Consider the following 25,617-nt stretch of genomic DNA (forward strand, 5'->3'; position numbering starts at 1 on the left):
GGGGGAGGAGAGAGAAGTCGGGTATTTATTCTCTGGGTTCCCTCCCTGGGAGGCTGCTGTGGGCTGGCTGTCTCCCTCTGCAGAGGCCACGGATAGCTCGGCTCCTTTCAGGTGGCTCTGTCTGCTCAGCCACCCTTGCTGGGTTCCACAACTACTCCTGCTGTGTCCCTTCAGCTCTAGGTGTGTCCCCATTGTTGCTAGAACCCTGTGCACCTCACCATCCTTTGTTGGTTCCCTAAACCCTGCCCACACCTTTGTAAAAATTCCCTTTATTCAAACTTTCCTCAAATAACCCAGTTTGAACGTGCCACCTTTTCTCAGGCACGACCATGACTGATACAGTAACCGTGGCCCCAGGACCACTGAACATGGGATTCTGGGATTGGTTAGCTCACACACTGGAGTGGTCCATGGACAACTTTGCCGGGGAAGATGAGACCTGGTGGCCCATGGCACGCAGTGGCATCACAATTACTCAAATTAACATGGGAGGCGGCAGAGGCTGAAGTGCAGGTGGAAACAGGCTCTGGCGGTCATGGGGCTGGGGCACTAAGTTCCTACAGCATCAGTGGTGATTATAAATATTGAGGAGTCATACAGATGGCCAATGAGCACATAAAAAAGTGATCAAAAATCACCAGTCTTTAGGGAAATGCAAATCAAAACCACAGCGCGGTATCAATTCACACTCATTAGGATGGTTAATATAAACAACAAAAAAGAAAAAAAACAAATTAATAAGAATTGGAGAGAATGTGGAGATATTGGAACCCTTGTGCACTGTTGATGAGAATGTAAAATGGTGCAGCCACTGTGGAAAACAATATGGTAATTCCTCAAAAAATTCAAAATAGGGCTTCCCTGGTGGCACAGTGGTTGAGAGTCCGCCTGCCGATGCAGGGGACACGGGTTCGTGCCCCGGTCCGGGAAGATCCCACATGCCGCGGAGCGGCTGGGCCCGTGAGCCATGGCCGCTGAGCCTGCGCGTCCGGAGCCTGTGCTCCGCAACGGGAGAGGCCACAACAGTGAGAGGCCCGCGTACCGCAAAAAAAAAAAAAAAAAATTAAAAATAGATTTACCATATGATCCCACAATTCCACTACTGGGTATATACTCAAAAGAATTAAAAGCAGGGTCTCAAAATGATATTTGTACCCCCATGTTCATAGCAACACTATTTACAGTAGCTAAAACATGGAAGCAACCCACGTGTCGATTGACTGATGAATGAATAAACAAAATGTGGTATATATATATATACACACACACACACACACACACACACATACACACACACAATGAAATATTATTCAGACCCAAAAAGGAAGAAAATTCTGACATATGCTACATCATGGATGAACCTGGAGGACATTATGCCAAGTGAAATAAGCTAATCACAAAAAATCAAATACTGTATGATCCCACTTACATCAGGTACTTAGAACAGCCAAATTCAATGCTAGTTGCCTGGGGCTGGAGGGAGACATTTCTCCAAAGAAGACATCCAGATGGCCAATAGGCATATGAAAAGATGCACAACATCGGGCTTCCCTGGTGGCGCAGCGGTTGAGAGTCCGCCTGCCGATGCAGGGGACACGGGTTCGTCCCCTGGTCCAGGAAGATCCCACATGCCGCAGAGCGGCTGGGCCCGTGAGCCATGGCCGCTGAGCCTGCGCGTCCGGAGCCTGTGCTCCGCAACGGGAGAGGCCGCAACGGGAGAGGCCGCAACAGCGAGAGGCCCGAGTGTACCGCAAAAAAAAAAAAAAAAAAAGATGCACAACATCGATAATTATTAGAGAAATGCAAATCAAAACTACAATGAGGTACCACCTCACACTGGTCAGAAGGGCCATTATTAAAAAGTCTACAAATAACAAATGCTGGAGAGGGTGTAGAGAAAAGGGAACCCTCCTATGCTGTTGGTGAGAATGTAAATTGGTGCAGCCACTATGGAGAACAGTATGGAGGTTCCTCAGAAAACTAAAAATAAAATTTCCATATGATCCAGCAATCCAACTCCTGGTCATATATCCGGACAAAACTATAATTCAAAACGATATATGCACCTCTATGTTTATAGCAGCACTATTCACGATAGCCAAGACATGGAAACAACCTAAATGTCCACTGACAGATGAATGGATAAAGAAGATGTGGTACATATACACGATGGAATATTGCTCAGCCATAAAAAAGAACAAAATAATTCCATTTGCAGTAACATGGATGCAGCTAGAGATTATCATACTAAGTGAAATAAGTCAGAAAGAGAAAGACAAATAACTACCATATGCTATCACTTATACGTGGAATCTAAAATATGCCACAAATGAACCTATCTACAAAAGAGAAGCAGACTCACAGACATAGAGAACAGACTTGTGGTTGCCAAGGGGGAGGGGGAGGGGATGGGGGAGGGATGGAGTGGGAGTTTGGGGTTAGTAAATGCAAACTATTACATATAGAATGGATAAACAACAAGGTCCTGCTGTATAACACAGGGAACTATATTCAATATCCTGGGATAAACCATAATGGAAAGAATATAAAAAAAGAATGTATAGGGATTTCCCTGGTGGCACAGTGGTTAAGAATCCGCCTGCCAGTGCAGGGGACATGGGTTTGAGCCCTGGTCCGGGAAGATCCCACATGCCACACAGCAACTAAGCCCGTGCGCCACAACTACTGAGCCTGCGCTCTAGAGCCCACGAGCCACAGCTACTGAGCCCGCATGCCACAACTACTGAAGCCCGCGTGCCTAGAGCCCGTGCTCCGCAACAAGAGAAGCCACCACAATGAGAAGCCCGTGCACTGCAACGAAGAGCAGCCACAGCTCGCCACAACTAGAGAAAGCCCGTGTGCAGCAACAAAGACCCAACGCAGCCATAAATTAATTAATTCATTAATTTTAAAAAAAGAATGTACATATGTGTATAACTGAGTCGCTTTGCTGTACAGCAAAATTAACACAACATTGTAAATCTAGTCTACTTCACTTAAAAAATTAAATAAATATTACAAAAAGATATTTGTACACCCATATTTATAGCAGTATTATTTACAGTAGCTAAAAAGAGGAAGCAACCCAAGTATCCATTGACCAATGAATGAATAAACCAAATGTGGTATATATAAACAATATATACATAAACAATGCGGTATTATTCAGACCCAAAAAGAAAGAAAATTCTGACATATGTTACATCATGGATGAACCTGGAGGACATTATGCCAAGTGAAATAAGCTAATCACAAAAAGACAAATACCGTATGGTTCCACTTATACCAGGTACTGAGGATAGTCAATTCAATGCTAGTTGCCTGGGGCTGGGGGTAGGAGAGTTATAGATTAACGGATATAGAGTTTCAGTTTTGCAAGATGAGAAGAGTTCTGGGGGGAGGGGCAATATAGGGGTAGAGGATTAAGAGGTACAAACTATTATGTATAAAATAAGTTCCATGGGGGATTTCCCTGCTGGTCCAGTGGTTAAGACTCCTTGCTCCCACTGCAGGGGGCACAGGTTCAATCCTTGGTCAGGGGAACTAAGACCCTCCCCCCATGCCGTGGCAGGGAGGTCGGGGGGAAGAAAAAACAAAAAAGCTACAAGGACACATTGTACAACATGAGAAATACAACCAATATTTTACAATAACTATAAATGGAGTATAACCTTTAAAAAATGTGACTCACTATATTGTACACCTGTGACATACAATATTGTACATCAACTGCACTTCAATTAAAAAAGAGTTCTGGAGATGGATGGCGGTGATGGCTGCACAACAATATGAATGCACTTAGTACATTCCGAGCTGTCCACTTAAAATGACTAAGATGGTAAATTTTATATTATATGTATTTTAGCACAATTTTGAAAATTGAAAAAAAAAACAGTGAGGTATCCCTTCACACCTATACTTTTTTAAATGGAAAATAAGTTTTGGCAAGGTTGTGGAGAAATTGGAATCCTCATACATTACTGGTGGGAATGGAAAAGTGATGCTGCCTGACTGCCAGGCTATAGCAAGCTCCGAATGAACAGCCTCTACTCGTTCTCATTGGGGTGGTCCTCACTGATTGCCACAAAGGCCAAGCTCCTGTTGGCGGCCTCCCCCTTGCATATCGCCCTCCCCAGGGGCCAGGTAACCACTCTTGCGTTTCCAGGCCCACTGACCCTAGCCCTAAGCTGACCTGCACCTCCTTATGGTTTCCCTAAACCCTGGCCACACCTTTAGAAACAGTCTCTTTGTTAGACTCTCCAGTGAGACTCCTGGCAGAATAAAGGATCGAAATTCAAATTTCATTCTCTAATAGAAAAAAAAGAAACCTACATTTCTTGCCTGCCTATGTTTAGGGCTGAGAATCACTTCATTACAAGGAGCAAAAAGGGAGTGGGGGGCTTCCCTGGTGGCGCAGTGGTTGAGAGTCCGCCTGCCGATACAGGGGACATGGGTTCGTGCCCCGGTCCGGGAAGATCCCACATGCCGCGGAGCGTCTGCGCCCGTGAGCCATGGCCGCTGAGCCTGCGCGTCCGGAGCCTGTGCTCCGCAACGGGAGAGGCCACAACAGTGAGAGGCCCGCGTTCCGCAAAAAAAAAAAAAAAAGGGAGTGGGGTGGGGGAGGGGTAGCAGCCCAAATGTCCTAGCCGGAGAATGGGTGCACAAAGTGTGGTGTGCTTATGAAGTGGAACACCACTCAGCAATAAGAAGGAACACACTGGGGATACACGCAGGAACACAAGTGAATCGCAAAACCATCTGGTGGAGTGAAAGAATCCAGACACAAAGACAGCATACTGTATGGTGGGGGTGATGATACTTTATATGGTGGTTGTGGCGTTTGTTACACTATGGTATGTATATGTCAAAATTTATCCGTCTCTTCACTTAAGATCTGTGCATTTCACCATGTGTAAATTATACTTTCAATATATCTTATTTTTAGTAAAACAGAGGGTTGGGATTTGACCCCCTCAGTGGCACGACTTCAAGAGGAGTAGCTCCTTCATCTAAGAAAACTGACTTCTGAGTTCCTGCCTCGAAGAAGATGGCACAGTCTCAGAGATGTGGGTCCTGGAGGGACGCATGCGCACTGCCCCGCCGCCCAGTCAGGACCTGGAACCCTGACACACCACCACTCCCAAGGCCAAATCCCAGGAGGTGGCTGGGCAGGGAGTGGATTAGGGCCCCCTACTCCAAGCAAAGCTCTTTCCCCAAACCCAGGCTGCCTGGGAGAGAGCCGACCCCATGAGGGTCCCCGTGCATTGGGTCATCTCCTGAGTGACTTTCTTTGATTTACACCTGTTCGTGGGCTGATTTCAGCACTGCCCATTAAACACACTAGACGCCACATACCTGCAACGAGGTAACAGGTGCAGAGTGAAGGTTTTCTGACGTGGCAGACAACCCGCGAACAAGGCTGTACCTTCTCCCTGGGAGTTTGCATGAGCAGAGATGGCTGGGCTCCAGGCGTCTAGAGATGAGGCAGGGTTCCAAACCCGAGGATGGGAGAGAAAAGTATCAGCGACAAAGTGAACCCAGGAAAATGCTCTTTACTGTAAACTTGATTGGCTAAACAACTTCTGGGTCCAGGGATCTATCGACTCATCCATGGCCTCTGACTGACGCCGGCTTTGCCGCTGGTCAGCCATAACCAAGGCTGAACTGCTGCCTACAAGGAGGCGCTCACGGCCGGGGCCGGAAGGGCGGTGGACCTTCTAAAGGGAGCGAACAGAGCGGGCAAAGGCCCAGAGGCAGGAAGTTCAGGGCCCGGCGTTTTGGAGAATGGGGGGCACCTAACACTCTGAGCTTAAGCGTTCTTCCTCGGGGTCGGGCGTTCTGCGGAGTGCGCAGTCTCTCTGGTCGAAACGCCAGGCGAGGGGGCGGGGCGGGTGGAGGTCCGCGCGCCCGGCCGCAGTCAGCTTTGGCCCCGCCCCCAGCAGGAGTCGAGCACCTGCGGGGGCCGCCTTCCCCGCCCCCTCCCGCAGCTGCGCGAGTTCCCAGCTCTCTGGCAACCGTGAGCAGGGGGTGCTGGGCGGGCAGGACTCGGGCCAGCTGTCGGCTCCTAAGGCCACAGCCACGGGTGGGTTCGAGCCGCCGCGTGCCCTCCCTCACCGGCCACGCCCCTCCCCCACTCAGGCCCGGCGGCTGCCACCTCGCATCTTGGCAGACACTCGGGACAGCCCTGTACCTTCACCAGGGCCCTCCTCTGTCGGACCCTTGGCCTCTCCGCCCTGCCTCGTGTCCTCTCGGCTCTTGGTGCCACCCAGGCTCCCTCCACCAAGCCTTTGCCCTCCCTGTGCCCTCTCCCTGGACACCGTCTCCCCCCAGATAGCTTGGCAAACTCTTGGGTAGCAACTTAATGTCCCCTTCGGAGTGAGGCCCTCCTGCCTCGGTATTAATAATAATAATAACAATGATAATGATAACTCCTTAGCTGGTAGTAATGTATATTTTACTTTTTTTTTTTTTTTTTTTTGCGGTACGCGGGCCTCTCACTGTTGTAGCCTCTCCCGTTGCGGAGCACAGGCTCCAGACGTGCAAGCTCAACGGCCATGGCTCACGGGCCCAGCCGCTCCGCGGCATGTGGGATCTTCCCGGACCGGGGCACGAACCCGTGTCCCCTGCATCAGCAGGCGGACTCTCAACCACTGCGCCACCAGGGAAGCCCCCTACTTTTTTTTTATTTTTAACTCTTTTCCATCAACTCCCCACCCCTTTCCCACCTAAGCTTGTAAGTCAGGAATTTGTGTTTCTTTCGTTTGTTCTGTTCCAGCAGGGGCCTGGTAAGCGCTGGTTGATGGGATGGATGGAATTGCACAAGTGGTGGGTTTCACACAGATGGTGCCACACTCTGCATCCTGTTTCGTTCCCTGCTTTCCCACCTAATGCACTGTGGCCATCCCTCCCTGTTATTGGCAGTCTTCTAGAAAGCACAAAGGGACCCCACAGGCAAGTCAAGAAGAAGTACTAGGTCTGACCAGCGTGGACTGTGTTAGGCCTGGTCCCAGCACACTCAGTATGGACTGTGCCCTTTCATAAAGCGGGACCCTTGCTCTAAGGATCCCCATTTTACATATTTAGAAATGGGATCAGAGAGGGTAACTTGCCCAAGGCCCCACAGCTGTTTTGTGCTGAAACCTGTGACCCACCACACAACAATCATCAATGCAATGGAAATTAAAAATAGCCATAAGTGGGCTTCCCTGGTGGCGCAGTGGTTGAGAGTCCGCCTGCCGATGCAGGGGACATGGGTTCGTGCCCCGGTCCGGGAGGATCCCACATGCCGCGGAGCAGCTGGGCCCGTGAGCCATGGCCGCTGGGCCTGCGCGTCTGGAGCCTGTGCTCCGCAACGGGAGAGGCCACAGCAGTGAGAGGCCCACATACCGCAAAAAAAAAAAAATAGCCATAAGATATCGTTTTACCTATGTGTTTTGGGGTACTTGCCCTGTGCCTGGTAGCCTCACCTTCAAACTTCCCCCTCCCCAGTTTCCCAGTTGCTGGGAAAGGGCCCTGCTGCCCACCCAAAACAGGCCTCCTTGCCCCCTGCTTTCCCGCCTGGTGTAGCCTCCAGAAGCTCTTGCTGGGATGATAGCAGATGCCCCCTGGCTGGCCCTGGGCCCAGTCCTGCACCTGAATGCCATGTACTCAATTCCAAGGGCAGGATGCCTGGGTGGAGGGGCCTGACTCCGCGTGAACGGGCAGTGGGCGGCTTGCCCTCTGAACCAGCCCACGTGACTGCCCCTGATATTGAACTGAGCCACTGAGCCTTCTTGGCCATCCTAAGACTAGGGGAGCATCCTCAGCCCACTGGTCCCCTGTGCCCTCACCATGCTTTGGTCCCTGCCCCTCCCCCTACTTGACCACACTGCCCATGGGGTTTTGAACAACTGCAGACCAACTAAATTACTTGTCCAAGGTCCTCCAGACCATGAGAGACTTGGCTGGGGCTCAAATCCAGCCCAGGCCTGGCTGCTGCCCGCAGGGCCCCTCTAGAGGTAGGGCCTGGAGGAGGAAACCTGAATGTCCCCTTCCCCTTAGCTGTGGGTGGAGGGCCGCCTTGTTTGGCTCCAACTTTGCCCTAGATCCTGGCCCCAGCTGCTGCCATCCCAGGCCCTGATGCCAGCCCTGCTCTGGCATATCCTGCCCACTGGGACACATGCCCAGGAAAGGGATTATCACCTCAAGGTCTTCAGATAACAGCCTGGTGCACAGGGATATAATGGGGAGCCCTCCAGGCAGGCATCCTACACCTCCCTGACTGCGGCACCATGACCTTCCTCTGGCTTCTCTCCTGCTGCGCCCTCCTGGGCACAGCCTTTGGTGAGCACCAGGGCAGGCAGAGGCCGGGAAGGCTGCCTACCCTTCCACCAACTGCTGGAAGGGGTGCTGGCCCCACCAACCCCAAGGCCAGCAAGGAGCAGCGGGGTCCCTGCTCCCAGTTCAGTTGTGTGTGGTGGTGTGAGCCCGAGCGAGTCTTTCTCCCTCTCTGAGCCTCACCAGCTCCATCTCTACAATGAGGATGCTGGGAGGACTGGACCAGACCAGCCAGTGTGAGGCCCCCGGGGTGGAGGTGGACCTTCCTGGGGCCTCGCATCGTGTGCAAGGAGGGGCAGCAATTCCAGAGGGACAGAAAGCTCTGTGAATAGTTGGTGGCTCCCAAGCAGGCTCAGATGATGAGCAAGTGTGGCTTGGCCCCCATCAGCCCTTTCATGCCCTTGAACCAGCCCTTTTAAACTTTTCCACTTTTGTTCACTGTGTGCCAGGAACTGAGCAAGTTCCTGCTTTGCCTGCTTTGTCTACTAAGGCAAAGCATCTTTCATCCTTATTATACCAACTCTGTGAGGTTAGCCAACTGTAAGATCCCCATTTTGCTGGTGGGAAAACTGAGACTCAGAGTGATTGAGGTAGGCAGTGATAGGGCCTCCCAGCCCAGGCTTTGGCCCTGCCACCACCTCAAGCTCAGCCTGTTGGGCTTGTCTGGGCTGGAGCACATGTCAGCCTGAATTGTCCCCGGAGTATTCCTGGGGTGGTGAGTCCTGGGTGGGACCTTGGCCTCCACCCCTCGCTCCATACTTCCACCCTCAGGCTGCGGGGTCCCTGCCATCGACCCTGTGCTGAGCGGCCTCTCCAGGATCGTCAACGGGGAGGAGGCTGTCCCCGGCTCCTGGCCCTGGCAGGTGTCCCTGCAGGTGAGGGGGCAATTCTGCACACGAGTAGGGGGATGCACTGGGGTATCAGCCCAGCTGGGCGCTGCTGCCCAGATTGGTTTTGCTGGTGTCTGGGCGGGGCTGACCCTCCCCATCTTCCTCCAGGACAGCACCGGCTTCCACTTCTGCGGGGGCTCCCTCATCAGCGAGGACTGGGTGGTCACCGCCGCCCACTGCAGTGTCAGGTGAGAGCCCGGGGTCCCCAAGAAACCCCTTGGGGTGGTTTCCTCCAGCACTGAGGCCTTGCCCTTTAACGCCTTCATTTCCCAGTTTCTTATTTGGAAATGTGTGGCAAAGCCAGGTCCTTCCAGTGACCTGGGGCCCCTGGGAAAACACATGGCGGGCTGTAGGCCCAGCTGAGATTCTGAGCTTCCATCTCTGATCGACACCACAGCCGTGTGTGCAGACGCACAAAGACACGCATGCGCATTACGCGTGCACACGCGTGCCCTCACACACATCAGCACCCTGCATCCCAAATGCCCCCTCATGGCAGGAACCACTCCTTTCTCTGGCCCTCTCCAGAACATCCCACCTGGTCGTGGCCGGGGAGTTTGACCAGGGCTCAGACGCCGAGGACATCCAGGTGTTGAAGATTGCCAAGGTATGGCAGCCCCCAGGGTCCAGGTGTGACCCCAGGCAGGGTGGACCCTCGGGAGTGTGCAGCCCAGGCTAACCCCCAGGGCCCCAGCTCCTCCCGGTCACCCCAATACCCCATCATGATGGGGCAAAGCAGAAAGCAGGGTATGCAAGGCTCCATGAGGGGAAGGTCTGCACCTTGGGCCTGGGCCTCGGGCTCCTGGGGCCATGGAAGGAGCTGCCGAGTTGAACAGGCCATTGTCGACGGAGGAGCACTGAGGCCGTGAGGGGTAGCCTGGCGCCAGGTTCTGCCCCGGTCGGCTTCTTCCCAGACCCCAAAGGCAGCTGTCTGGCCCTGCCCCACAGGTTTTCAAGAACCGCAGGTACAACCCGTTCACCAACAGCAACGACATCACCCTGCTGAAGCTGGCCACGCCTGCGCGCTTCTCCAAGACCGTGTCCGCCGTGTGCCTGCCCAACGCTAACGATGACTTCCCCGCCGGGATGCTGTGCGCCACGACTGGCTGGGGCCTGACCAAACACACCAGTGAGTGATGAGAGACCACTGGCTGGCCAGGTGGGAGGTAGGGGCAGCAGTCACTAACCACCCACCCTGCCCTTCCAGATGCCAACACCCCCGACAGGCTGCAGCAGGCGACTCTGCCCCTCCTGTCCAACACCGACTGCAAGAAATACTGGGGCAGCAAGATCACCAAGAGCATGGTCTGCGCCGGCGCCAGCGGCGTGTCCTCCTGCATGGTACGGCCTCCTAGGCTCCCTTCCCTCCCAGCCTGGGGTGGGTTCAGGCCAAAGCCCAGGCCAAGGGCTTGGGCAAAGAGAGAAGAAATGGAAGTAGCAGGCAGACCTCTTTCTAGGGCCTGCCACTCTCTCCCTGGGCATTCCTGCCTGAGTAGTTGGGAAGACAGGGCTCCTGGAGGGTCATCAGTGACCTCAGCAGAGAGGTACCAGAGCAAGGGGCTCTGGTCTCAGAGCTACCATATTGCAAGATTCCACTAATATCAAAGTCTGAGTAATGGCACCTCCTGGAATTGTGCAGTGCACAGCCTGGGCAGCAGAGCATGGTGGCCCAAAAGGGCTCCAGAAGGGGTCTGGCAGCCCTTCCTCCCTCACAGTAGCCCCACGGCCAGCACCACCCATGCTTTCCTCCTATCAGTGAAACCTGCTCTATTGAGCCTCTGTTATAGGACCCCACCCCAGGGGGTAGCCCAGACTTCCAGGGGCACAAACCACAAGAGCTGCTGAAGTTTCTTTCATAATCCTTCTCATATGCATGTTCTGAGCTTCTACTGGCTATCAGGCCTGGGACTGGGCTCTGGGAACAACGTTCAGTGGCCTCTGGGCCAGGCCACCTGGGCCGCCAGACCCAAGCCCCCTCCTCCCTGTCCTGCAGGGCGACTCTGGTGGCCCCCTGGTCTGCCAGAAGGATGGAGCCTGGACCCTGGTGGGCATCGTGTCCTGGGGCAGCGGCACCTGCTCCACCGCCAGCCCCGGCGTGTATGCCCGCGTCACTGAACTCATGCCCTGGGTGCAGCACATCCTGGCAGCCAACTGACGACCAGGCTTCACCCTGGCCTCCCTGCTGACCTTGCTTCCACAAAGCCTCAATAAACCAGTGGAAGACGTGCTGATGGTGTCTGTGACCTGTTTTGGGGCTTCTGGGAGTCCACTCTGCTCCTGAATTTGGACCTTCACTGAGCCAGGTGTCCGGGGGTGTCCAGGAGGGCCCCTCCTTAGTCCACCTCCCAAGAGTGGCCAGGAAGGGCACAGGCAGATAAAGGGGGACCGTGACCCCCACCTCTCACCTCATGCTCCCACCTCCAACTTCGGGGTCCTCACCATCTGCCCCCGGCTCTGTGTGCCCGGGGCCTGCCCACACACCTGTGATTCAAGGAAACCTTCCCAGGAGTGGCCCCCAAGGGCTCAGGCCCGCGCTGGAGCCAGGTGCTTCTCGGCCCAAGGTCTCATGATAAGGAGGGGATGGCGAGGCAGGCTAAGATTGGAGGCTTGAGGGAATATATTGGGCGGTCCCTCGGGCAGGCCCCATCTCACCTGCTGAGTCGCGCGCCATGGCCCTTCTCTGGGTTGTCCTTGGCTTCTTCCTCTTTGGCAGCAGCTTCGGTAAGCGCGAGGCTCAGGCAGCCCCGGCAGCCCCAGGCCGAGCCTCGCCCACCCCCTGACCCCCCCCCACCCAGAGGCAGGGAACAGGAGGGCCCTAGTCCTCGTACCTCTAACACCCCTGCCACCTGCCCCTGCAGCTGCCCCCTGAGCCTCCTTGGGCTGCTCTGCCCAGCCCCCCACTCCTCCACTGGGCGCTCCTGGAGCGCCCTCCGCTGCCTGGAGGTCCCGTGGGCCCTGCCTAATTTGGTCTCCTCCATTCACTCAGAAGCTGGGGTGGTCTGGGCTCCTCCACCCTCCAAACGTGCCACCAAGCTGTGTGAATGCTGCCTCGAGAACGTCTCCCAGGTCCATCCATCTTGCCCTGCACCTCCACCCTCGGGATCTGGACAGCCTCCTGCGTGTGTGCCCCCCCAACTGGGGTAACAACCTCACCCAAACCTGCTCCCCCGGCAGACTCAGAGGCCATGAGAACCCCCAGGACTCAAGCAGGACATCCCAGCCCCCAGGACAGAATCCTGGGCTCAGAGTGGCATGGACACTCCCCTCAGGGCACAGAGCAGGCTGGGGAGCCTGGGCCCCGACTCCAGATACCCTCAGCCTCGGGGACCGTCCACAAGGGCACCTTCTAAGGGCAGCTGTCAGCTGGACCGGTGGGGGGCTGAATTCCTTGCAGCGGACAAAACTCTGAGTGCCAGGGTGGCACAGAGGCCTGGAAGTGCTGAGTCTTCCCCTGACCCCCTTGGGGCACCACCCACTGACCAGCCGCACTGTCCTTGTCCCTCAGGCTGCGGGGTCCCCACCATCGACCCTGTGCTGAGCGGCCTGTCCAGGATCGTCAACGGGGAGGACGCTGTCCCCGGCTCCTGGCCCTGGCAGGTGTCCCTGCAGGTGAGGGGGAGTCTGGGGAGGGGCAGGTTAGACAGAGAGGGCTCAGGCAGGAGAGGCAAGGCTGACTCTCCCTCCCCTCCCCCCCGGTCTCCGCAGACTAGCTCCGGCTTCCACTTCTGCGGGGGCTCCCTCATCAGTGCGGACTGGGTGGTCACCGCCGCCCACTGCGGGGTCAGGTGAGGCCTGGGCTGGGGCAGGAGGGGCCCCCACCTCACCTGCCTGAAGAGACCACCTTCACTCGCCCCTAACCCCAACCGGGCGCTGCCAGCGAGTGGGAAAGAGTCTGGCAGAAGCTGCTCTGTCCCCAGGCTGCAGGCAGAGCCACAGTCAGCAGAAAACCCCAGCCCTAGCGCCCCACCTCCCCAGACCCCAGCTTGGTCCGGGGCAGCTGGCCTGGGCCTCTGCTTTCACTGTACAGATGGGGAAACTGAGGCTCCAAGGTCACCACGCGGTTCAGTGGCCCAGCCGGGGCTCACCCTGCCTGGCACGCTCTCCGGGCGCTCCTCTGAGGAGGTGGCCGTAAGCCTGAGCTCCGTCTGCCACCTCCTTTCTCTCCAGGAAGAGTCACCTCGTGGTGGCCGGGGTATCTGATCACGGCTCCGAGGAGGAGGCTGTTCAGGTGCTGAGAATCGCTGAGGTACGGACGGCCGGGCGGGCAGCCAGGAGGGTGGGCCCCTGGGGCACAAAGGAAAAGGAGGGCGGGGGGGAGTGGGCAGGCGACCCCGGCCGGCGGCTCAGGCCTCACCCCACTGGCACCCCTCCAGTCCGAGCTCTCTTCTCTTTCCCACGTAATAAAGCTCCTTTACAAACGCTGAAGGTTGTTCCTGATTATAAGCTTTGCTCATTGTAGAAAAACGCAAAATACGTCACATGCCATCTCCCCAGCACCCCAGAGATTTGGTCTGTTCAGCCTCATCTGGGTTCCCTTCTCAACACTCTGCCCCTTTAGCACCGCCGGCCCCTCCCAGTCTGCAGGTCTGTGTGTCCCTAAAATCTCCCAAGTCCTCCCTCTGTGGCCCAGCGAGCCCCCACCCTTTCCACACAGGTCTTTGAACACCCACGGTGGGACCTGCGCACGGTCCAAAACGACATGGCCCTGCTGAAGCTGGCCACGCCCGTGAGCCTCTCCAGGACCGTGTCCGCCGTGTGCCTGCCCAGCGCCAACGCCAGCTTCCCTGCGGGCTCCCTGTGCACCACCACGGGCTGGGGCAAGACCCGGTACAACGGTGAGCGCCCTGAGGACTTTTCAGGAGTGAGACTCATTCTGTATTTTGGTCTAAACTCCAAACACAATCATAAATTGCAACAGTCAATAAATCTTCCATTTCTTTACTTAAAACCCTCTTAATGAAAACCCTACCAGACATGAATAAAAATGAGGGTTAATAATATATACGTAAACAGTTTCTGAAGAAACACCTAAGTACCAGCAAGTCTCGCCCCCTCTCACCTGCAAGGAGAGGGACAGCCCGGATTTCCCTCCAGACTGAGGAGGGCGGTGCGTCCAGCACCCCTGAAGTCTGGGCTCAGAGTCCAGTGTCCTGGTCGGGTTCAGGCCTGAGCGCCCAGGTGCCCCCCACCGGCCCCCCACCGGCCCCCCCAGCACTGCTCGATCCGCAGGTTCTTCCTCGGTGTCCTGAGTTCTTCTGCCCCGGCCACGGCCCCCGGCTGGTCCCGTAACAGGACAGAAGCAGCCGGGAAAGGGCAGCAGGAGGGAGGTGCTCCCTCGGGGGTCCCCTCCGGTGTCCCCGGTCAGAAGGACGTGCATCCCCTTCCCTGGGGGGGAAGGACGGCCCCTCCACCCACACACAGTGGCCGCCAGGGCCCAGGGCGCGCGGGGCTCCGAGGCAGGACCTGTTGCAGCAGCTGCTGGAAGCACAGTCCCCGCTGCCTGGTGTGGAATCGCAGAGGAGCCGCGTCCCAGACTCCCTGAAGGTGTCAGGGAAGGTTCGAAGCTCGGTGTCCACGATCATCGCGATGGAGGAAGACTGGGACCTTGCAGGGGGAGGGCGGGGCTCAGGCGGCCCCTGGTCTCTTCTCCCCAGGGGCGGGCTGGTGGCATGAGGGGCCCTGACCCCACGCCCTCTGTCCTTCCAGCTCTCAAGACCCCCGACAAGCTGCAGCAGGCGACCCTGCCCATCCTGTCCAACGCCGACTGCAAGAAGTACTGGGGCAGGAAGATCACCGACGTGATGATCTGTGCGGGCGCCAGCGGCATCTCCTCCTGCATGGTATGGCCTGGCTCCGCCACCCTGCCCGCCCTCACTGCCCGTGCCTCCCCTGGCCAGGCCAGGAGGCCCACTCCTCTCTGCCATGACCTGTCTAACTTCATGCCCTGCCCAGTGCCCCAGTGAAGGGCTGGACCAGATGCCCCTGGTGAGGGCCGGCTCTGGCCAGGTGTGGTGTGGGGCTTCCCGGGCGTATTTAATCTCACACCAACCCCACGAGCTGGACGCTTCAGCCTGTTTTACAACTGATGGGGAGGCTGAGAGGATAAGCCACCTGCCCCAGGCCCTCCAGGAGTAGGTGGCAGGGCTGGGGCTGCCATCTGAGCAGATCTGAGTCTCTTGTGCACAACCACTGGGCCCCCACTTGTGCTTTGTCTGCACCCCTGGACTTGCCAGGTCAGGGCACACCAGGGCCCTGGTACTCCCTTTCAGGCTTGAATACAAGTCCTATCTCCTCCTGCAGGGTGACTCTGGTGGCCCCCTGGTCTGCCAGAAGGATGGAGCCTGGACCCTGGTGGGCATCGTGTCCTGGGGCAGCAGCCGGTGTGGCCCGTTCTCTCCAGGCGTGTACACCCGGGTCACCAAGTTTATTCCCTGGGTTCTCGAAGTTCTGGAGGCCAACTGAGCCTCTGCCCCGCCCCAGCCCCCATGTGTGTAAAACCCAAATAAAACTGCTCGCATCTTCACTTCTGTGCCTTCGCCGGGGCGGGAGGATGGCTGCCTTCACTGAGGTCCCCTCTGGAGCTCAGAGCGGAGAGAGCTGGCAGATACCCAGCCCTATCCCCTTTTTCACAGAGATGGGGGAAATGAGACTCAAGTTCACACACAGAATGGTGAGAGCTCGGAGCAGGACCACTGGTCCCCAGAGCCCTCACCTTACTTGGGCTGCCAAACATACCCCCGACTGCCGGAAAGGGGACCACTGACCCAGGGTGAGGGCCCCTCCTGTCCCCTACCTCCCAACTGGGAGTCCAAGTCCATGTGTAATTCAAATGGACACTTGTGGAGAAGTTCCACAAGCTGAAATTAAGAGCTTCCTTCTACGAGCTACGTTCTAGATAAGGCCTGTGAAAGCAAGTTTCTCTGCGTGGAATAGTGTCTCTCCCAGCGGTGCCCCCAGCGGGGCGCCCTCTGCCTCGGGACGCAGGGGCCCGAGCAGGGCTCACTGGCTCCTGGAGCTGCTCCCACCCGCACATCACCCTGCATCTGCCTTCGCCTCGGCCGCCTGCCCAGGGACCATGCTGGATTTTCATCGAACCTCGGCGACGGCTGCGCCCTTGGCCACTGTGCTCACGCTGAGCCTTCCTGGCCTCAAGCCCTGGATTCTGACGGCCGCTCTTCAGCCTCACTCCAGCTGCCCAGGCTCCCCCCACCTCAGCTCCCGGCCCAGCCCCGCTTCCCCAAGCCTTCCTTTTCTGCTGAAGGGACCCACCTTCTCCTCACCCTCCCGAGGCGCTGCCCACAGCCTCGCCACAGATCTCGCCAACGCGTGACTCCACCTGTGGCATCCAGACTGGCAAACACCTGCCCTCCGCCTCACAGGTCCTCTTGCCTCTCACACCTCAGGAGAATGCTTTTCATCTTTTTAATTTTATTTAAATGTAGACTATTAGTCAAATGATTGGAAAATCAATAATGAAAAATAGTTTTTTAGGGTTTTCTCCTGGTGCAGAGAGAATACACCACAGCCACGCTTGCCCTGCCAGGGGGGCACGGCACCCTCATGGTCAGCCCGAGGGGTCACCTGAGGCCATGTGGGTCAAGCGGTCTGCGAGCCCCCAGCCCAGCCCCGAATGTTGGGCCCCTCCGGGCCCTCAGCACGCTCAGGAAAGACGGCCAGCCACTCCTGGCCTGGGCTCCGGGGCCCAGCTCTGCTCGGGCTCCTTTGAGGAGGCACCGTCCCACATCCTGCCCCGCCATAAATATACACAACTCCCTGTACAGTGTACAGTCTGGGGCACCAGGCCCAGGTGGAGCTGGGGTCGCCTGTCCCCACGCCCGCGGCACGGTGGCTCTCTGGGGCCCATCGCCACCCTCCTCCCCTTGCCCTCCGTCCCTCTGGCTGACGGCTCTCAGGCAGCTGCCAGCTGGCCCAGGACCCGGCGGAACTGCTGGGTGCTGTGGCCCAGCTCCTTGACCCTGTCCACCATGTCCTGGGCGGCGGCAGGCGACGGGTACTGGAGGGCAGCGGCCTTGGTGGTGGCCACGATGCCGCGCAGGAGGTCACACAGCAGGTTGCTGTAGTGGGTCACCTGGCTGCGGACGTCGGCCGCCTTAGCCTGCCGTGACAGTGTGTCCCCGATGAATACCAGCTTGTGGGCGCTGAGGATGACAAACTTGCTGTGTGCCACGAAGATTTTGGGGGGCTGGTTGGTGGCCACGGCGGTGAAGAAGGCATCCACGGCGTTGGTGAGCGTGGTCAGGTTCGCCTCGCACTGCTCCAGGTAGAAGAGCAGCAGCTGCCGGTCCGAGGGCCCCAGGCCGCCCGTCCGGCCCGGGGCCAGGGGCTGGGCTGGCATCCAGTTGGCCAGGTCATGGTCTATGGGCCGTGACACCTCCTGCTCCAGCCGTTCAAACTGCTTCAGCTGGGGAAGAGGGAGAACAGAGTGAAAACCACGGCCACAGAGCAAAAGGGACAGCGAGGGGGCCCTTCTGGCCCTCTGAGTGACAAAGCTCAGAGTCAGTGGGCAGGGGAACAGGCCACCTCTGTCCTGCTGGCCAAGCACATGTCCCTGCCTGCCTCCAAACAACTTTCCCACCAATCTCAAATAATTCCGTTTATATAACATTTTTGAAATGACAAAATGCTAGAAATGGGAACAGATGAGCAGCGGCAGGGGTGAGGGATGTCAGTCTCTTGGTTTGGGTGCTGTTATCTAGTGATTTCAGATGCGGTCACTGGGGGAAGCTGGGAGAAGGGGACACAGGACTGCTTTGTACTTTCCTTCAAACTTTCTATGAATCTACAAATACTTCAAAATGAAAAGTTAAAAAAAATATTTTTCTCCTTAACATATGCAGTGTAAAAAGATTCACAGACACCAAGCAGAAAGAAAGATAGTTACCAACTGGAATCCCATGCACCCAGAAATCTGTTAAATCTCTGGTAAATCGTCTTTTAGAAATATACACTGACGTATTTGCAGATGAAATGATGTAACGTCTTCAAAACGATCGGGCGGAGGGGGTGGGGGTGTCACCGGGCGGGAAAGGGGGCTACATACACTGGATTAGTTGTGCTGAGAATGGCTGGGGCTGGGTGAATTGTACCCGGGCTTCCTTTTCTCCAGTGGGTACCTGGGAGACTATTTTCCTCAATTTTATACATGTATTAAATTTCCCATAATAAGAATTTTAAACAAAAGCAAAAAGGTCATGGTATTTGCAAATTTCAGAAAACAAATATTCACAGCAAAAACCAGTGAATATTCCTCAAAGACATCTTCCTTTAAACAGGAATATTCCTACTTCTTTTACAATCAGAAAACCGGAAACACACAATATATAATATTTTATAGCCTACCTTTAGCACCCAAAAACGGGTCATTCATTTCCTATCAGTGAGAACGTATAAAGCACGTGGTAAAAGTTTCCACCAGCAGCAGCCCTGCCTAGGCGTCAGCGGTGTGGACTGACACGTCCTCACCACAAGCTGGTTCTGACTGGGTCGTTGGGACCAGCCGTGCACACAGACTCAGGGACTCAGGTACTTGTCTAACCAAGGTTTCAGGCTTTACTTTAATTAGCAAACCAGCGTGGAACTGTCCCTTCCTAGCATGTGAACCCTCTTTCTTTCCCTCCTAGGCTACCTGGTGAAATTTGCTTGGCTCTCCTGTCCGGCGGGAGAATACACTCATTTTTGTTCTGTTTTACCTTCAGTGGGTCTTCTGCATTCTTTGACAAATTCTGGGTAGCTACACAATATTCTACTGTACGAATGCTCACACTGTATTCAACCAGTACTCTACTGTGAGGTATTTGGTGGTGGCAGCCAGGGGCTGTTTCCAGATTTTTCACTGATGCAGAAATGGAGCGACAAACGTCCCTGTCAGGGTATTTTATGTTCTTGTATTTTATTTGTACTTGATGTCCCTCGCTTAGGAACTCTAGATCTTTAGTTTCTCACTCACATTCCTCTTACTCCAGCTTCTAGTAATTTATCTAAGTGACTGACCAGATATGTGAAGAGATTTGGTCAAAAGTAGCTCTGGGAACAAACGAAGTGTCCACCGACACGGGACTGGTTAAATAAATGCTGCGACAGTCCAGAGGAAGACAAAGAAGATAAAGCACATGCCCATTTCCTAAGTCGGTGGAGATTCCATACACATATAATTATTAACATCTGTACCTTTATTGGACATGTTCTATGTGCCCAGCACCTCCTAAGTATTACATATTGTTTACTCATTTAATTCTCACATCGACCCCAAGACGGATGCAACTACGCTTCCCGCTTGACAGCTGGGGAAACGTGGCTTTGAAAAACGCACACCATGGCCCGGGTTTCAGGGTGAACCTGGCAGGCTCTCTCCTACACCATCCTTCCCCATGCCCAGAGAAGGTGGGGTGAGGAAAACTTTCCGGGTGATATTTCTGTGTTTATTTTGTATTAGACTATATTTTAATTTTTAAAATCTTCATAATCAAAATAAAACTCCCTTACAAAAAGAAAATCCCAGACTCCCCTAGTGGCGCAGTGGTTAGGAATGCGCCTGCCAATGCAGGGGACACGGGTTAGAGCCCTGGTCCGGCAAGATCCCACATGCCGCGGGGCAACTAAGCCTGTGCGCCACAACTACTGAGCCTGTGCTCTACAGCCCACGAGCCACAACTACTGAGCCCACGTGCCACAACTACTAAAGCCCACGCGCCTAGAGCCCGTGCTCCGCAACAAGAGAGGCCACCGCAATGAGAAGCCCACGCACCGCAACAAAGGGTAGCCCCCGTTCGCTGCAACTAGAGAGAGCCCGTGCGCAGCAACGAAGACCCAGTGTAGCCAAAAATAAGTAAATAAATAAATTTAAAAAAAAATCCCTCTCCTACTCTATGGAAACAAACCAAAATATGAAGAAAATCCAATGTCCTTAGATAAACACAGTAGCATTATCTACAATAAGAAAAACTGGGTACAACGTAAACATTCGACCATAATAGACATAGGTTGACGTTAAAAACAACTTATGACGAATATTTAATGCCATGGAAACACCTTGCGATAAAAGCAGACATAACTGTTCACAAAGTAGCATCTCAGACACGGACAGAGGCCCCTTCCGAGGCAGGAGCAAGACCGGAAACCAGCCCCAGAGCACGGTGACCACCCCTGAGGGTGAATGGCTTCTTTTCTGTCTTCACACTTTTCTGTGTGCGCTGAGATACCTAACTGTGATTACTCTGATAATAACCTAAACATAAATCCAACGAACACACGGAGACCGTCATGCAGTTGAGTAGGGACGGGCTGAGCAGGGAGGGCCCTGGGAGGCTCAGCTTAGGCGACACATTCTTAGGGACGCCTGTGCTGGGAGAGGCTGGGGAACCTGAGTGTCCTCACCTGCTGCAGCTCCAGCTGGCCCTTCCCCTGCCGCATTATGTTGCCCTTTTCCAGCAACTCCTTCTGGGTCTTCTCAAACTCTTCCTTCCCCTGGAGGGTAGACACAAGGATGCGGCTGAGCCGGAAGCCCTCTGAGGCCCAGCGGGGTGCAGTGAGACCAGCGGCCACCAGGTGGCGCTGCAGCCGCGCCCAGGCTCCCGCTGTGGCCTCAGGCCCAGGGTGGGGGCAGCTTCCGGAGGAAGCGGCTCTCCCGGGCCTCCTTCACCTCCTGAGCCCAGGAAGGGGCTAGGCACACTCCACACGGCCATGTCAATCTTCCCTGCCCCAGCTCCCATGGCAGGAATCACATCCAGGCCCCTCCCCTCGGCATACAGGGTCTGCCCACCCATCCCTGACCGCTGGGCCTTGGCACCTGCTGGCTCTCAGCCCGGAATGCCACTCACCGGGACGCCCAATTGGCTGGCACCCTGGCCTCTGCCCAGAGGCCCACCCCACCCCACCTATCGATCACTTTGCTTGTTTTCCCCACACCTGCTACTATCTCTGTCTTTGCTTGTACTTCGGAATTCACCTCTCCAAATCCCTAACCTCTGCCCTGGCCACGAGAGGCCCAGCCCTTGCAGGTGTTCAGGGGCCCTCCCTGGCTGGCACTGCAGGATCCCTGATGTCAGGGCCACATGGGTCCAAAGGCCTGAGACAGCTGAGGATGGGCTTCCAGGGACCCCTATGGCCTGGAAGGTCCAAGTGAGGAGGGCACAGGGACTCAGCAAGGTCTTGCTGGGGACCACACCTTCCTTTGGCCACAAGAGCCCTCTGTGGGGGGGAATCAGGGTGCCCACGACAGGGTGGCAAAGTCAGAGCCCCGAGAGGACCAGGGGACTTCCCCAGGGGCCCAGGGAACCTGGGCAGAGCGGGCACCCACCTGCAGGTGTACGTAGTCGTAATCCTCCATCCAGCCTCCCTCACTGTTCTCGTACTGCCCATCAGGCGAGTCCTGGGAGGTGAACTTGGGGGGTGAGGGCAGGGGCCGGGACTGGATGCTGCTGGCCTTGTCGGTGGGGTTGAGGTGCAGGGGGCCACCCCCCTCAGGCCCTGGGACAGAGGCCTTGGTCCGTCTGAAGAGCAGCGAGGCGTTGCCATGCAAGAAGGAGGCCAGCTGCTTGACATCCTCGGGCACAGCCCGCGAGCAGGCCACCAGGCGGTCCAGGTCTTCGGGAGTGGCCCCCAGGCCTCCCCGGCTACTGTCAAGGGCCTGACCGTGGGCCACCAGCGTCTGGTACACGTCCTCCATCTTCTGCAGTTGCCGGCTAAGCTTGGCATGCAGCGTGCGGTCGGAAGTGTGGGCGGCATTGCCCACGGCGCTGCGGGCAAACTCCAGCAGCTCGTGGACGGCCCCGTGGACGGCGGCCACGGCAGCCCGCAGGTCCTGTGCCGGAGGCTCCTGAGGCTCAGAGGTGCTGCGCCAGCCCCCACACCCGCCCGCACTGCCTGCCAGGTCCAAGAGGTGGGCCACGGTGGCGCTCACGCCCTGCTGTAGCCGTGCCAGGGCCTCCACGGCCACCTCCAGCTCCAGGGGCTCACGGCCCGGCACCGCTGCCTCCAGGGAGGAGGCCGACTGGCTGCTGCGTGTGCTGCCCGTGCTGGAGGCTGACAGGCGCTTGGCGTCGGCCGGGGCCTCTCGCTCGGCAGGGGGGGGCACCGCATACACACCGTCGTCGGCCACGCTGCCGTTGGCTGCCTCGGGAGGAAGGACCCGCTCTCGGGGCACGTCGTAGAGGGTGCCCGGGCCAGGCCGCCGCAAACCGGGGGGCACGTCGTAGAGGTCAGGAGCCGGGGGCGGCACGTCGTACACGTCCTCAGCTGGTGGCGAGTCCGGAGGGGGTGCGGCGAGCACCAGCGGGTGGCGGGTCGGGTCAAAGGGCTTGGCCTTGGCGAAGGCGGGGGGCACGTCATAGGTCTCCTCACGCAGCAGTGGGCCGTCGGGCACGTCTTTGCTCACCGATGGAGGAACATCGTACACCTGGGGGCCAAGAAGAAGTGGTCAAGGCTGCCAGCCCATCTGCCCACCCGGGAGCCTACGGGCAGGACCCAGCCACACACACAGACACAGCCCAGCGGGCACATTTGTCATGATTCTTACTCATGCAGGTTACGGTTGAGAGCCCGACTCTGGGGCCAGACCAGGGTACGAAATCCTGGCTCCACTGCTTACCACCTGTGAGACCTAAGGCAAGTGACTCCACCTCTCTGTGCCTGTCTGCTCACCTATAAGATGGGAAAACTCCCTCACAGGTTTGTTGTGAGGAGTACGTGAGCTAATTCACTGCGTACCTGCAAACGCTCAGTGAGAGGTCAGCTATCATACCACTACTGCCGCCACCATCAGCACCCCCGTCACCACCATCACCACCCACGTGACCACCAGCATCACCATCACCACCACGTGCATCTTCTCTACTCTGTGGCAGGTACCTGGCTGAGCTACGTGCAGGCTGTATTCAGGGCGAACACCCTGGTTCGCCAGGACAGTCCTGGTTTGTGCCTGATGCCCCCTCATAACTATCTTGTCATTCTCCTTTCACTCTCAGAAGTATCCCGGTTTGGATGATAAGTCCTGTGGTCACCTTGCTGATATCCTGTGTGATCCTCTCAAGAACCTTCTGAAGAAGGCCTTACAAGGGACCCTTTTACAGACGAGGAAGCTGAGACTCAGAGGGGCTCAGTTTCCACCTCCGTCACAGAGCGAGTGAGGGGCAGAGCCGGGGTTTGGAGGCAGGTCTCTCGATGCCCCCGGCTCTGCAGACCTGAGTCCCCACTCCAGGGCACGCACATACACTCACACCCAGAACCCCATGCACAGATCGGGCCTCAACCTGTGAGGGCCCCGCATGCCCTAAATGCTTACCGCATGATGGCTGGACGGCGGCAGGCCCTTCTCCACACTGGGGGGCACATCATACACGTCCAGCGATGGGTCCCGGCCATTGGGACCCTTGACAGCCATGGGGGGCGTGTCATATACCTGAGGGCAGAAAAGGTGCAGTAATACAAGTGCCAGGGCCATCTGAGGGGACAGAAAGAGCAGAAACCCGCAGCTCTACCCCAGGACCACCCAGGCTGGGGCCAAGAAAGCCCAGCTCTCCATGCAGGGCCAGGCTGAGGCCCCCCCCTCCCCGTGCCCACCGGCCCCGACACCTACCTCCTGGCCGTACTGGCTGGGAAGCAGCCCCCGAACAGGGGGCACGTCATAGATGTCCTGGGGCCCCGGGGCCAGCAGGTGGCGTGGGATGTCGTACTCGTCCTGCTCGGGCTGGGGGGCCTCGAACACATAGCCTTGCCCCACGCGGGTGGACACTGCCACCTGGGGGCAGACAGCCAACCGTCACCACCGGCCCTGGAGAGATTCCACCGCCCCGTGAGGTGAGCGGGACATACGTAAGGGGGCTCCCCAAGGGTGGGCTCAGAGGCAAGGGTGTGCGCATCCCTTCGTATTCCCTGCCCTCTCTCTCTTCAATGAAATGCAGCACGTGGGGAATACAAGGACCCCCACTATTTGTTTAGAGCCGTCTGGTTCTGGCAGGAAACAGAAGTGGTCTCTACAGCTGAATGACCCAGAAGGTTCCAGAGGAGAGAACATGTGGGCTGATGGAGAAGGGGCCACCCTTGAGTGAGGCGCCCCTGCTGGATGGTACCTCCAGCTGCACCCTCCTGCGAGAGGCCTGCCCAGCAAGGGGTTGTCCCTACCATATGACCCAGCAGCCACCTTCAGGCTCCAGGACAGATGCGGGAGGGCTGGACTCAGAGGAGGTGGCCTGCAGGAGATCCTGACAGTCAGGGCCTGGGGGCTCCAAGCCCTGCCCTCCTCGTCCCCCCAGCGCTCTTGGGGAGATTCCTGAGAACGGGGCCACCAAGAGCCCCCAGCCCCTCGGGGCCAGCCCTCCCGCAAATGGAAGGAGGGAAGCTGTTTTGGCAGATTGTGTGTGGGTGTGAGGGACTGACCAAGACCAGAACCAAGACCTGTATTCCCCACCGCACCACACCCTCGGGGCCACGGGGACCACCCCTCACCTAACAGGATAAGGCCTTCGTGGGGGGATGTTGGCCCAGAGAGGAGGCCAGCCCCTTCCCTCCCCGGTGCCCCTCCCCTGTCCCGAGGTGCAGGGCGAGACCGCTCGCAGGCAGTGTTGGGTGGGCAGCTTCCTTCCCTGTGGGCACCCGGCCCTGTGGGAGGGGTCAGCCCTGTAGGAGGGGCTGGCAGGATCTTCTAACCCAGCTCAGGGTACACCTCCTCCACAAGGCTCCTGGCTCAGCTCTTCTCTGACAAAAAGGCCTTTTGTTCCCTAATCAAATGGGAGGTCTGGGACAGTGGTGACTCAGGCGCTCCCCCACACACATCCCTGGGGACAGCAAGGCGGAGGCAGGGACTGCCCTGGGGCTCATGCCCCCGGAACCCTGCATCCCGTGCCTTGCACAGCCCCCAGGACACCAACAGCCAGCTCGGCAGGCCCGTGGGCCCTGGAGGGCACCGGCTGTGTGCACGCACCGGGCACCCCAGGAGCAGCAACGACCCCGCTGAAGTGCAGGCACCATCACTTTCTGATCAGCCCAGGGCTCCGCAGAGCCTCCTGCTGATGCAGCCCCCGGTGGCCTCCCAGGCAGGCCGGCAGAGCTGGCTCCCTGTCAGCTGCTGGGGTGAGTGCCGCCAGGGGGTGTTCCAGGTCCACTGCACCCCACCCCCGGCGGGTCTGGGAGTGGTGCTGGCAGCCCTTCCCAGACTCATTTCTCTCCTCAAGCCCCAGACTTGAGTCTCCTCCAGAGCTATTTTTAGACCCTGGAACCTGCCAACAGCAGGGGGGGGGCGGGGGCTGGCGGGGGCTGGCGGGACGTGGCAGGTTGGCGGGGCCTTGAGGCGAGGCCTGAGGTGTCTCCAGGCCCTGCTGGCCTCGGAAGGCAGGTGGGGACCCAGCCCAGGACGAGGGGTGTGTGCCGCCCTCTCCACGCCCCGACGCTGGTGCGA

General features: G+C 57.1%; 3 protein-coding genes across 8 annotated transcripts in view; 2 read left to right on the plus strand and 1 right to left on the minus strand.

Moving 5' to 3' along the window:
- Positions 1–8,270: 8,270 nt before the first annotated feature.
- Positions 8,271–11,361, plus strand: LOC115856809 (chymotrypsinogen 2). Of its 2 annotated transcripts, XM_030863330.2 has the most exons (7): positions 8,271–8,322; positions 9,088–9,191; positions 9,315–9,394; positions 9,735–9,813; positions 10,155–10,335; positions 10,414–10,547; positions 11,200–11,361. In XM_030863330.2, exons 1-7 carry the CDS (start codon positions 8,271–8,273, stop codon positions 11,359–11,361), a joined length of 792 nt encoding a protein of 263 aa, XP_030719190.2. The 2 variants fall into 2 exon arrangements, with proteins under 2 accessions (XP_030719190.2, XP_060145345.1); XM_060289362.1 differs by lacking the exon at positions 10,414–10,547 and having other exon boundaries at positions 11,200–11,321.
- A 514-nt stretch (positions 11,362–11,875) lies between these two features.
- LOC115856810 (chymotrypsinogen B-like) lies at positions 11,876–15,672 on the plus strand. Its single transcript, XM_030863331.2, has 7 exons — positions 11,876–11,927; positions 12,712–12,815; positions 12,912–12,991; positions 13,374–13,452; positions 13,861–14,041; positions 14,913–15,046; positions 15,507–15,672. Exons 1-7 carry the CDS (start codon positions 11,876–11,878, stop codon positions 15,666–15,668), a joined length of 792 nt encoding a protein of 263 aa, XP_030719191.2. The 3' UTR covers positions 15,669–15,672.
- The window catches only part of BCAR1 (BCAR1 scaffold protein, Cas family member), a 37,870-nt gene continuing 26,387 nt past the window's right edge, over positions 14,135–25,617 (minus strand). For all 5 annotated transcript variants that reach the window (XM_030863320.2, XM_060288952.2, XM_060288951.2 and 2 more), the window contains exons 3-7: positions 23,800–23,961; positions 23,506–23,622; positions 21,523–22,620; positions 20,601–20,690; positions 14,135–17,628 (exon numbers count right to left, since the gene is read on the minus strand). In XM_030863320.2, coding sequence (XP_030719180.1) covers positions 17,116–17,628; positions 20,601–20,690; positions 21,523–22,620; positions 23,506–23,622; positions 23,800–23,961 — 1,980 coding nt within the window. In that variant the 3' untranslated portion in view covers positions 14,135–17,115. The remainder of the gene's footprint in view (positions 17,629–20,600; positions 20,691–21,522; positions 22,621–23,505; positions 23,623–23,799; positions 23,962–25,617) is intronic.

This window comes from Globicephala melas, chromosome 19, assembly GCF_963455315.2.
Source record: "Globicephala melas chromosome 19, mGloMel1.2, whole genome shotgun sequence".
NCBI classification, from domain to species: domain Eukaryota; kingdom Metazoa; phylum Chordata; class Mammalia; order Artiodactyla; family Delphinidae; genus Globicephala; species Globicephala melas.